Source organism: Cervus elaphus, chromosome 21, assembly GCF_910594005.1.
Source record: "Cervus elaphus chromosome 21, mCerEla1.1, whole genome shotgun sequence".
Classification (NCBI taxonomy): Eukaryota; Metazoa; Chordata; class Mammalia; order Artiodactyla; family Cervidae; genus Cervus; species Cervus elaphus.
In genome coordinates, this window is record NC_057835.1 from 11,729,142 (window position 1) to 11,740,315 (window position 11,174).

An 11,174-nucleotide genomic window follows, 5' to 3' on the forward strand; every position below is an offset into this window, starting at 1 on the left:
TGGTCCAGCCTTCCTCACGCTCGGCCCAGGGCAGTGCTGCTGCAGGCTGGTTCTTGCTCGTCCCTCCCACTCGGGCGGGAGCGCCCGTCTTAGCCCAGAAGCTCCCCTAAGCAAGGCCTCTGGACCCCACACCCCGCCCCCTGCCTCCTGTCCATCTAGTAAATGCAGCTCTCCACTCCTCCTCCTGGAGTCTGTCTTCCCTCCTCGGCCTCTCTCACCCCGACGTCTGATCCATCAGCAAATCCTCTTCCTGCTGTGGGCACTCACTTCGTAAGGTACCTTGAGTTGTCCCTCTGTCCCCAGGCCGCCGCCCCCATCGAGCCCTGACTACGCAGAATGTGGTCCCCGGGCCAGCAGCATCAGCATCATGGAGCTTGTTAGAAACGCAGACCGTCTGGCAGACCCCCTCAGGCCTGCTGAATCAGACCCTGCATTGCACCATCGTCCCCTCCCCGGGTGGCTCGTGAGTGTCGTGGAGCCCAGGGAGGTCTGCCTTCAGCTGTCAGCCTCCCTCCCTGGTCACAGACCTGGCTCTTCACCAGGCCGCGTACTTTCTCCCTTGCAGCTCTAAAATCCACTTTTCAGACAGAGTGATCTTTTCAAAATGTGAACCAGATCCCGGCATCCCTGGGGGACCAGATTCCGGACGCTGAGCTGGGTGCGCTGGGGTGCCCGTGGTGGGGCAACCTGTGATTTCCAGTTGCGTGAATACCCTGCCCGGGGAGCCTCAGCCCTGAAAACGGAGCCCCTTCCTGGATGAGCAGTGCACAGGGGGTCTCCTGAGAAGCCCATTTCAGGGCTCACCCCAGGCCAGGTCACAGTGGGTGGAGAAGGATGCAGCCAGTAGTGCAGTAAGCGGCTGAAAGGGAGCCAGACTGGCTGCACTTGACCCTGTGTTGTTCCCTTAATAGTGTGGCCTGGGGCAAAGCCCTTCTCCTCTCGGAAATTCTGTTGTTTCATCTGTAAAGTGGGGAAATAATAGAACCTACCCTGTGGGGCTGCTCTGCGGGTTATGCATAATTATGCAAATGAAGCAGCTGGCAGCGTGCCTGGCTCTGCTTGAGTCTAATCTTAGCTCCTGTCACAGGAGTGACAGAGCTCCTTAACTCCAGTCTGAGCTCCTACAAGTCAGCCACAACTGTTTCTGCTTCTGGAAGCTTCTGTGCAGCAGGCAGGTTCCAATGCAGCCGTCCAGGCCCCGTGCTCAGCAGTGAGAGTCCCAGCGTGGATGAAACACCTCCTGCTTCGTAGCAGAGCCTGTTGCCTGGTCCAGGCAGATGGTTGCATCATGTTCACGGCTGGAGACAACATGACCCCCTCCCACATGCCGTGGTTGTGACATTCGGGGTCAACCCTCTGGAAAATGGACAAGGGCATGGCAACCCACTCCAGTATTCTTGCCTGGAGAATCCCACGGATAGAGGAGCCCGGCGGGCTGCAGTCCATGGGGTCGCAAAGAGGACACGATTGAACGACGAACACACACAACATCCCTGGAGAAGGCCCTAGAGGAGGCTGATATGGAAAAGCTGGTGCCAAGCAGCATCATGGGACCTGCTGCCCAAAGTAACAGGGAGTTGGTTGGGGGGCTCTGAGCCAGAAGGGGCACCTGACTTCAACGCAGGGCCAGAGAGACCCCAAGTGGGCAGATCTCCCTACCCAGAGAGAGAAGTACACGTCGGAAGGAAGGGAGCTGTGGCCTGAGGAGCAGGAGGCGGTGTCCAGTGGAGTTTTTGCTCGGGGTCTGGGGCTGCTCACAGCAGTGCACGTGGTGGGCGTCAACCTCGGAGTTGCACTGGCCTCAGAGTAAGACCCTCACGGTCCCTGACTCTGTTCTTAGACCTACTTTGTTACTAACGAACCTACCTGGGTGAGTTTGAAGAGTGATTGGAGTGGTTTATGTTTTGTTATGATTGACATTCTTTAAACAGGATGCTCTGACAAACCTAGACATCATATTAGACCAGTAGAGGCATCACTTGCCGGCTGAGATTCATCTAGTCAAAACTATGGTCTTTCCTGAAGTCTTGTACAGATAAGAGAGTTGGACCATAAAGAAAACCGAGTGTCGAACAATTGATGCTTTCGAATTGTGCTAGAGAAGACATTTGAGAGTCCCTTGGATTGCAAGATCAAATCCGTTAATCCTAAAGGAAATCAACTCTTCATATTTATTGGAAGGACTGATGCTGATGCTGAAGCTCCAATACTTTGGCCACCTGATGCCAAGAGCCAACTTACTGGAAAAGACCCTGATGCTGGGAAAGATTGAAGACAGGAGGAGAAGGGGGCGACAGAGGATGAGATGGTTGGATGGCATCACCCATACAAGGGACACGAGTTTGGGCAAACTCCGGGAGATAGTAGAGGACAGGGAAGCCTGGCATGCTGCAGTCCCTGGGGTCTCAGAGTCAGACACAACTTAGCGACTGATCAACAGCAAACAGAAGCCAGGTGTGCTGAGTCGCTGAGAGTTCGGTCTGTCTCTCTTGAGCAGGGCTGGCGGCTCTGAAGGTCCTGGGGGGAACACGGTGTGTCCTGCCAGCTCCATGTCCTGGTCCCCAGGGTCTCCTGGAGGCTGCCCGTCACCTGTGTTGAAGGACACAGAGAGAAACTTCTAGAGGAAACAGATTGCTGGCTCGCAGGAAGAAGAGTCCACCGCTGAGGCGAGAAGCCAGTGCCACCTCCCGGCCCAGCACGGAGCAGGGCCCTGGGGACGGCAGGGGGAGGAGTCTGTCAGGCCCAGGTCTCCATGGAGCGCCCGCCCCAGGTCCGGGGGCTGGTGAACATCAGCAGGGCGGAGGTCTTTTGTGCTGAGCCACGTGCAGAGGGAAATGCACCCAAATGGAGTGGAGGGGGCTTCAGTGAGCACGGTATTGGGAACCCTGCCTGACCGGAGAGTGGTCCACCTGTGGACGGGCTGCCAGGCAGGGGGAGGCTTCCAGGAGAAGCGCATTCCCCCCACACCCCGCCCCCTCAGGGCCAGGTGCCTGCCAGCGATGCGGAGCCCAGGCATGTGGGGCAGTCAGTGGAAATTAGCGTATGTGTGCTGACGGGTCGCCAAAAGGCAGCATCCCGCGTAGCAAACTTGTCTAAATATCAGAAGATACTTAGAGGCGGTCAGAAGCCACCACCTGCCCCCTCCCTCCCTGTCGCTGGGAAGATACTCTGTTTGGGTTCTGTTTGAAAATATCTCTGGAGGCAAACATTAGACTCATTCACATCAGGCCTGCGGGAAGCTCCGTGCTGTGTGCACATTGTCCGGAGGAGGGTGTGCTAATCAAGACGCGGGGGAGAGGGCCGTGTGGAGGTGGCAGTGGTGGGGACGCTGCCCTGGAGGGGCTGACCCACGAGCAATCATGAGCACCTCACGCCGCTTCACACCCCTGCCCTGTGCCAGGCTCTGGGTCCCCGCTGTTTCTTAATTCTCAAGTGAGGTCATGCCACCCTTCCCGCTGTACCACTGTTCACAGCAGAAGGATTCTGTTTTCCTGAGCCCCCTGGTTTACTGAGATCACACCAATCTGCGCTCAGACGCCTGAGAAACACAGCGGGTCCTGGCCACGCGCTCCTCCTTTTTGCTGCCTGGGCCCCTGCCTCTAACCCAGCTGCCTGCCCAGTCGGTCTGGCCAACGTGCAAGCCTTTCCACGCTCATCCTGTGACGAACTCGAGGTCTCTCTTCCCGTTTCCGGGCAAAGAGACACGCCTGTTCCCCCCAGGCCAGGACCCCCCTGACCAAGGCCACTCTGTGCAGGGGGCTCCCTGGTGCCCTGGCGTCTCAGCACTGGGGAGCCCAGTGTCGCCAGATGGACCCCTCAGCGTCTCAGAGCAAGGACACGCTAGCGGGGACTTTTTATCGAGCAGTCAGTCTTTACAACCTGGACTTTGCACTGTTTATGGGGTGTGTATTTTCAGAAAAGAAGAAAGTATCTGCTGTTTGCTTGCAACCAAGAGCAAAATACGGTGGGGTGGGGGGGGGGATGATGCCGTTGTCTCATGAAAGCGGGCATGCGTCACAGGCCTCCTCCCTTCCCGGGGGGATTCATGCTCTTTTTTTAAAAGGCTTTAAATTTTCTTTGATCTCTGGAATGGTTTCTCCCTGTCTGTGAATATCTTTTGCTATCTTTTGATGTTTCCACAAATTTCTTGCACATAGTATTCACCTCCTCTTTTTTTTGATCCCCTAGATATGTATATATTTTTAGAGTTGAGAATTTATGATGCTTTTTTATAAACCACATTCGTTTATACCTTTTCTTTCCTCTATAAATTCAGGATCATATTTACCATTTCCCTTTGTTTCTCATTCAGGCAATGCCACACCTGACCTAGGGTTGCTACAGTAAACATGCTTGCTTATTAATCTTGGAAAATGGGTCTGCAGTCTCCTATTGAGAATGCTGGAGGAAGCTCTTGCTTGGCTATAATTTAAGCAGTGAGTGAAACCCTAATTGCTGGAAAAAATAAGACACCTTCCCTAGAGCTTCAACACACCCAGGGGAGCGTTTCACCTAAAGGAACTGACCACAGGGTTCTTTTTCATTATTGTTTTCCGGTTTGTCGTGTTTGGATTTTTGTCTGCAGCCCTCTAATTCTCTGTATCCTGGAGTCTGACAATTTCTGCAGTGCAAGGGACCTTAGAGGATGTTTGCATTCTTTCAATTCCTGGAAACCCTCCATTGTTCAAGACCGGGGTCATCTGCAGGAAACCACTGCTGACCACCACCCGCTCCCTGCCCTCCCAGCCCTGCCCCACCCTGGGGGTCCAGGAGAAGTGTCCTCTCCAGTCCCTCCACTGAACTGGACACCCTTTTGTGTCTAGAACGTGGGAGACCCACAGTTCTGTCTCCAGCCTCTAGCAGTGTCTGACAATTAACTCTCAGCTTGAGCGTTTGAAATACAGGGGGCTGAGTGTGTGACAGACGAGAGCCAGATACTTGTCCGATGGCTTATTCAGTAAGTGGTTCATTGTCCAGAGGTGTCCAGACAGAGCCCACTGCTCTGTCTGTCTTGCAGAGCAGGTGCTAATGTAACATGTCCCTGTTCCAACCAAGGCCGCACCTTTGCCGCCCCACAGCCATTGTAGGCAACTGCCCTTCAGATCTGCTCCTGACTTTAAAGCTTGTTTTCATCCCTCTTCTGGTTTCTCAGTTGCTCTGGGCCCAGGGAACCTTTGTCTGCCCACCCACTGGCCACCATCATCAGGCGATGCTCCGAGGGGCCTGACTGCATGTGGGGACCCCGGCGAGCAGCGTTTTATGCTGCAAGGTCCCTTCAGAACCAGACCTTGTCTTCCTGAGAAAATCAGCCTCCACTCGATAGCCACATCAGCCTCCTGCAGGGTCCACTGCATTCACTCTGCACAGTGACTCCCATTCCTGCTGCTGCAGGGGATGTGCGGCCTTGGGACCGCTTTCATCTTCTCGGGGCGCAGGCTGAGGGGACACGCGGCCTTGGGACCTTTGCCCTCGTCGTCTTCTCCCGGGGTGCAGGCCGAGTGCCCGATGGACTGCTCTGGAGAGGTCAGCTTTTCCACAGCTGACGGAGGGGCTCCAAGCAGGGCAGTCACATTTCGGGGAGGGCCAGGCGGCCGGCAGGGTACTGGGTGCAGGGCGGCGGCTCCGGCCATGCAGGGTCTGGCTGGGCAGGGACACCCGGGGGGCTGTGTGGAGCGTGGGGACACGCAGGATGGCACGCAGGATTGTGGGCTGCCCTCTTTTCATTTATTCACTCAAAAGCCCTCTTGTCACTCATGGCAGAGTTTGTAGGGCGGGTGAGGGGGCTGAGCATCCGGTCTTACAGACGGGACCCTCTCCATGTCTTTGGGAGGCAGGGCAGAGGTGTGGACTGGGGCGCAGGCCCGCCCCATTCGTTTCCCAGATGCCCCTTAGCCGCTGTATCTTTGTGGAAAGGATGGGGTCTTGACGGGAAACTCCGAAAGGGAAGAGCCCTGCAGAGCGCCGGGCTCTGTTTGTGATCTGCTCTAGACAGCGCTCGTGGTAAAGACCCCGCCTGCCAATGCAGGAGACTTAAGAGACCCTGGTTCGATCCCAAGGTCAGTAAGAGCCCCTGGAGGAGGGCATGGCAAGCCACTCCAGTATCTTGCCTGGAGAATCCCGTGGACATAAGAGCCTGGTGGGCTACAGTCCATAGGGTTGCAAAGAGTTGGACACGACTGAAGTGACTTAGCACACACACGCACAGGGAAGAAAACTAGATTCTGGAACACTCAAGGTGGGCAGAGCTGCAGAACTCAGAGCCTGATTTAGTGAATAATTTGCACAGTCCTGTGGGTTAAGGTTTTCCATTAAGCTCTCTGTGCTGCTAATAATTTAGCTGGAAGATGTGTTAGATACAGCACTTGGGGAAAATGGAGTACCCATCTTGGGGGATAATGACACCGTGAAGGCAGATTATTTCTACCGTGGAGAACAATTGTAAGCCTGTGCTAATAGATTAAACTGCTAGAGCGATCGTTCTGAACAAAGAAAATGGTCGAGAGCTATACAGTCAGCCCTAAACTGATTAGGACGGGTAGAGAGCCATAATTTAGCCCTACTGATCTATGACGCGTCATCTCTTTAGTCGCTGCCACACAGCACCAGCCAGGGAAGGTCCCTGGACTTGAGGTCACCTGGATTAACATCCAGATTTGAACTACCTTCCAGCCCACTGACCTTAGATGAGTCATGGGCACTAGAGGTTTCCCTGAGATGCCCAGGCCACAAGATGCCATGTGCAAGTGACGGGCCTGGGGTGAGGAGAGCGTCCCCTGGGTGCCATGGGGGCAGAGAAGGAAGTCTGTGCTTTGCAGAAACAGAAAACATAGAAGCAGAGTGTGGGTCATGTCTGAGGTGGAGTGCATGAGGGTGAGGGAAGGGCTCAGAACCCGCCTCTGAGATGCAGCCCTCCACGCCTCCCAGTTCCCGTTTCCACAGCCTCACGTGAAGCCGGGCATTTGCACATGCAAGCTCGTGAGACCGTGAACTTGGGCCAGCACCAGGCGGCGACCGAACCCTGGGTGTCGTAGTTACGCTTTGAACGCCCCTCCCACGACACCTGTGCCGGCCAGGAGCGTCACCCTCTGCAGGATTTCTGTGGCTGCACATTCACCTTCGTCTTCATCACTCTTCCTAGTGAAGTAAGCCCAGAGGACGGCGTTTGGAAAGTTCATTTTTGCTCTCAGAACTGGCAGTGCATGAACCGAACTGGTGATCCTATCTGGAAGGTGGGGACCCTGCCCAGTGAGTTTGGCAACTAGCAGAGCGATGGGTACATGCCTGCTCTTTGCTGCCTCCCCTCCGCCCTCCCTCCGTCTGCAGACACCACCGCCTTCCACAAAGTGGCCCCAGCCCTTACGGGACAGAGTTAGCACGTGATCTTCCCTTGTTTCGAGCCCCGAGGCCTCATCTTGGCCTCTGCCCTTCTTCCCACATCTGTGGGCGGTGGTCATGCCTCGGTCATCCTGGGCCCTCCTGGGCCGGCTCCTGGGGGCCCGCCCTGCCACCTTGGGGACAGACATTGCAGGCTCTGCTCATCCGAGGCCGGGCCCGGAGGGGTCTCCTTGTCTGCGCAGCGGTGTCAGCCCTGATGAGTCCTCAGGTGTTAGAGTTCTTCCAGAGGATGGTGACGTCCGCCGTTGGTGACTTCTTCCTTGTTCGGGGCTTCGCCTCTGACGGCAGTCGCTGTGCATGAAGAGTGCTGTCACGCCAGGAGTGCGTCTCAAAGCTCGTGTATTGGTGGATCTCGCCTGTTTTATCACCACTGTGGCATCTGTTTACCTGAAGTCGATGGGCTTGATTTGCCCACGTGAGGTCCTGGAACCGCAGCATAAATGCCGCATGCCCCCCGACTCCTTACTTTCATGCGGCATTGACCGACAGTTCAGAGGAAAGTGTTTGTCCAGTGTTCCCTCCCCGCTTCCCCACCCTTCTGTCAGGTTCCCTCTTTCAAAGTGAAGTAAATCAATATTTACTTCTAAAGTCTTGGTTCACAGTACATTTTCCCGTTTCATGAAATTGAAACAAACAGTAAAAGAAGGGGAGATAAAAGGCCTCCATCTACTGTAGAAAGACAGCTCAGACTAAATGTGCTAATAGTTGCCACTCAGAGTATCTCTCTAGCTTCTGGAAAGTTCTGTGCAAGTTGGAGGTTCCTTCCAATCAATAACTGTGTGGCGCCCACCCCAGATGGACCTCATCCGATTTCTTCTCTGAATTAAACCTGACCACGTTGCCCCCAACACAGCCCTTCCTGCTAGCAGGGAATGGCTCAGGCCCAGGGCTGAGGGAGACCCCTGGAAACCCGAACGTGGGTCCCAGAGATGGTGTGAGTCATGTTTACAGGGGGCTGGGCAGGGAGGAAACTGTAACCCAGGCTCCAGCCAGCGGGGAGTCAGAAAGTGTTTCACAAGTGGGAGCTCACAGAGGCCACCCGGGCAAGCCCGCTGCTCCGGGTCTCTCCTGGGGGTCCTGGGAGCCCTTGCTCCTTCTGTCCCTGCTCTGCCTGGAGCACACTCCCGTGCCTCCCCTGGAGGCTGCCCTCCCGCTCGGTCAGAGCATCACCCTGTCCTGTGTCTGCCCCCCCAGGCTGGTTTTCCCCCGCGTGCTCCCCTAGCACCCACATCATTCACCTGCAGCCAGCGGAGCACCCTTCTGCAGACACTGGGTGCTTGCTCCTGGCCCACACCCGCCCTGCCTGGATCTGGGGGGAGCTGTGCCACGGCAATGACGTCCTGGCCCTCAGAGAGCTCCGTCCACTGAAACGAGGACGGTCGTGTTGAATGGAATGAATGAATGAACGAGTAACTGACAGGCTGCAGTCCCTCAGGAAAACGTTGTTAGCACATGAATGAAGGCCTGGAAGGCGCGGTGATGTTATCAAGCACCCACTCTGCTTACAAAAGCTTCTTCGGTTCTCCGAGCCATTCTGTGAAGTGGGCATTCTAATTTCTGTTTCACAGATGAGATAGCAGAGGGTCATGGGGGAAAGTGGCCTTTCCGAGGCCCATAGCCCACAGCGAGGGAGCTGCTGTTGGAGCCCCACCAAGTGCAGGACAGAGGTAATTCCTGCCTCGCCTTCACGCCCCCCTGGGCAAGGCCGGTCTCCCTGACGTCTGTTCCTGTGTCCGACGCGGTCATTCCCCAGCTCAGCCAGCCTGGGCCCTTCACTTTCCTCCTGGACTGGTTTTCTGTTAGTCGTTTTTGCACCTCTTAGGGTCACAACACTCTCTAATTCTTGCCTATGGTATCTGTATTATTTCTCTTCTCAAGATCAAAAGCAGTTGTAAAACAGACCAGAACACAGAGTCAGGGCTTTGGCAGCAGCTGGCGTTTGGCCTTGTCTGGAGTCGGCCTGCTCTGTAGGCAGTCGCCGTGATTCCTCTGGTCCCGGCTGGACCCCGAAGCGGGGCCCGCCTTGTGACCTCTCTCTCGCCCTCCCGCAGGTCACGGACGAGGAGCCCAGCTCCAACCACACGGTCATGATCCAGGAGACCCTCCAGCAGGCCTCCGTGGAGCTGGCCGAGCAGCACCATCTGGTGGTGTCGTCCGACGACGTGGAGGGCATCGAGACGGTCACCGTCTACACGCAGGGCGGGGAGGCCTCGGAGTTCATCGTCTACGTGCAGGAGGCTGTGCAGCCCGTGGAGGAGCAGGCTGCGGGGCCGCCGGCCCCCGAGCTCTAGGGGACCCGCGGCGTGCCATGGAGCCGCGAGGCGCCCAGGGAGGCCCCAGACCAGGGCTCTGCACGCGCTCGCCTCTGCCCTCCCGGCTCCAGCAGCCACGTGGGGCCCTCCTGGCCCTCCTCTGGGTGGCGAGGCCATCGGTCGGCATCACCAGCAATACGGGGGCCCCCTCTCCCCTCCCCGCAGCAGACACACACACACAGCCACCCCACTTCATCCGCTTCCAGGAGGGCTTGCGCATCAACTCCCCCCAGACAGGGCTCTCCCGAGGCAGCCCCTTTGCGTCGAGATTCAGAGACCACCCCTCCCCACCCCAGTCCTCACCAGCACCTTCCCTGGATCATGGCCCCAGCCGCGCCCCTCGCCCCGTGTACGTGCCCCATCTTTCTCTGGGACAGCCCCAGATGTGACCGAGAGACAGCCGCCAGAGGAGGTGACCTTGCCGTTTCTGAATCACTTAGGAGAGAAACGAGGGGAGGGATGGACGTGCAGAGTCCCGCCCTCCTGGAGCCTCCGAGGCACTTACTATCATGTGACGTGAGCGTGATTCGATGACCCTCCCAGTCCCCATCCCAGGTGGGGGTGGTCTCAGCTTCCTTTCTTGGAATTCTTTTGCTTTTCCAATAAATGCACTTTTTCCTATTCCCTTCCCACTCTAAGGAGGTGGGGTGGATAGAGTTGAAGCATTCCTCTACCTGAGTCCTTCTCCTCCTTTAGGTTGGTGGGTTTATGTGCCCCCCCCCACTACCCAGGGCCACCCCCTCTGAGACCCTGGGCCCCAGAACTCGACGGTGATGGTCAGGTCGTTCTCCCTCCAAAGCACGAGCCTTGTTTTGGGGTCACTATTAGAGGCCAGTGGTCTTCCCTTCCACTTCCTGGCACCTCACTTTGGTTTGCTGCAGCCTAGAGAAGGCAGCGGCCACTCCCTGCTTCAGGAGGGGCAGTAAACCCACCGTCAGGCCTTCCCGATGCTCCTAAGTCTGACCTTTTTGTCCAGGGTCTCTTGGTAAACCCATACCTTTTGCGCCTCTGCTGTGTGACAGCTTTGCGGGGGTATCAAGGCAAGTACCGCCACCCCCCGTCCAGCCCTGGGGTCTCCTGACGGCGTCACTCACTGTCCAGCTCACTGAGGTCAAGATTTTTTTTTTTAATCAAATGAAGTTTTATTTAATTTATAGTGATTCTAACCAATTATTTGAATAAACCATCCTTTTGAGGTGTAAAATGCCAAACTGTTGCTTCATGGTTTTCGACTTTCACATTTCTAGACTACACAATGAAATAATGGAAGGACATGTCATAGGAGGACTCACAAAACTGTTCATGTGAAACGAAGCCCATGATGCTATTTGGGTACCAAAAACAGCTAAAAGTTTTGGTTCAGTAATGAAGAAAAAAGCTTGAGAATCGTTTTCAATCCTACAGCGGCTAGTTCTCTTTTGTGGCCAAGGAAGACATTATTGACCCATTTTCAGTGAAGAATGGGGC

General features: G+C 55.9%; 1 protein-coding gene across 2 annotated transcripts in view; it reads left to right on the plus strand.

Moving 5' to 3' along the window:
- The window catches only part of ZFAT (zinc finger and AT-hook domain containing), a 141,568-nt gene extending 130,650 nt beyond the window's left edge, over positions 1 to 10,918 (plus strand). For both annotated transcript variants that reach the window (XM_043879305.1, XM_043879307.1), the window contains one exon: positions 9,447 to 10,918. In XM_043879305.1, coding sequence (XP_043735240.1) covers positions 9,447 to 9,686 — 240 coding nt within the window. In that variant the 3' untranslated portion in view covers positions 9,687 to 10,918. The remainder of the gene's footprint in view (positions 1 to 9,446) is intronic.
- The last annotated feature ends 256 nt before the right edge of the window (positions 10,919 to 11,174 follow it).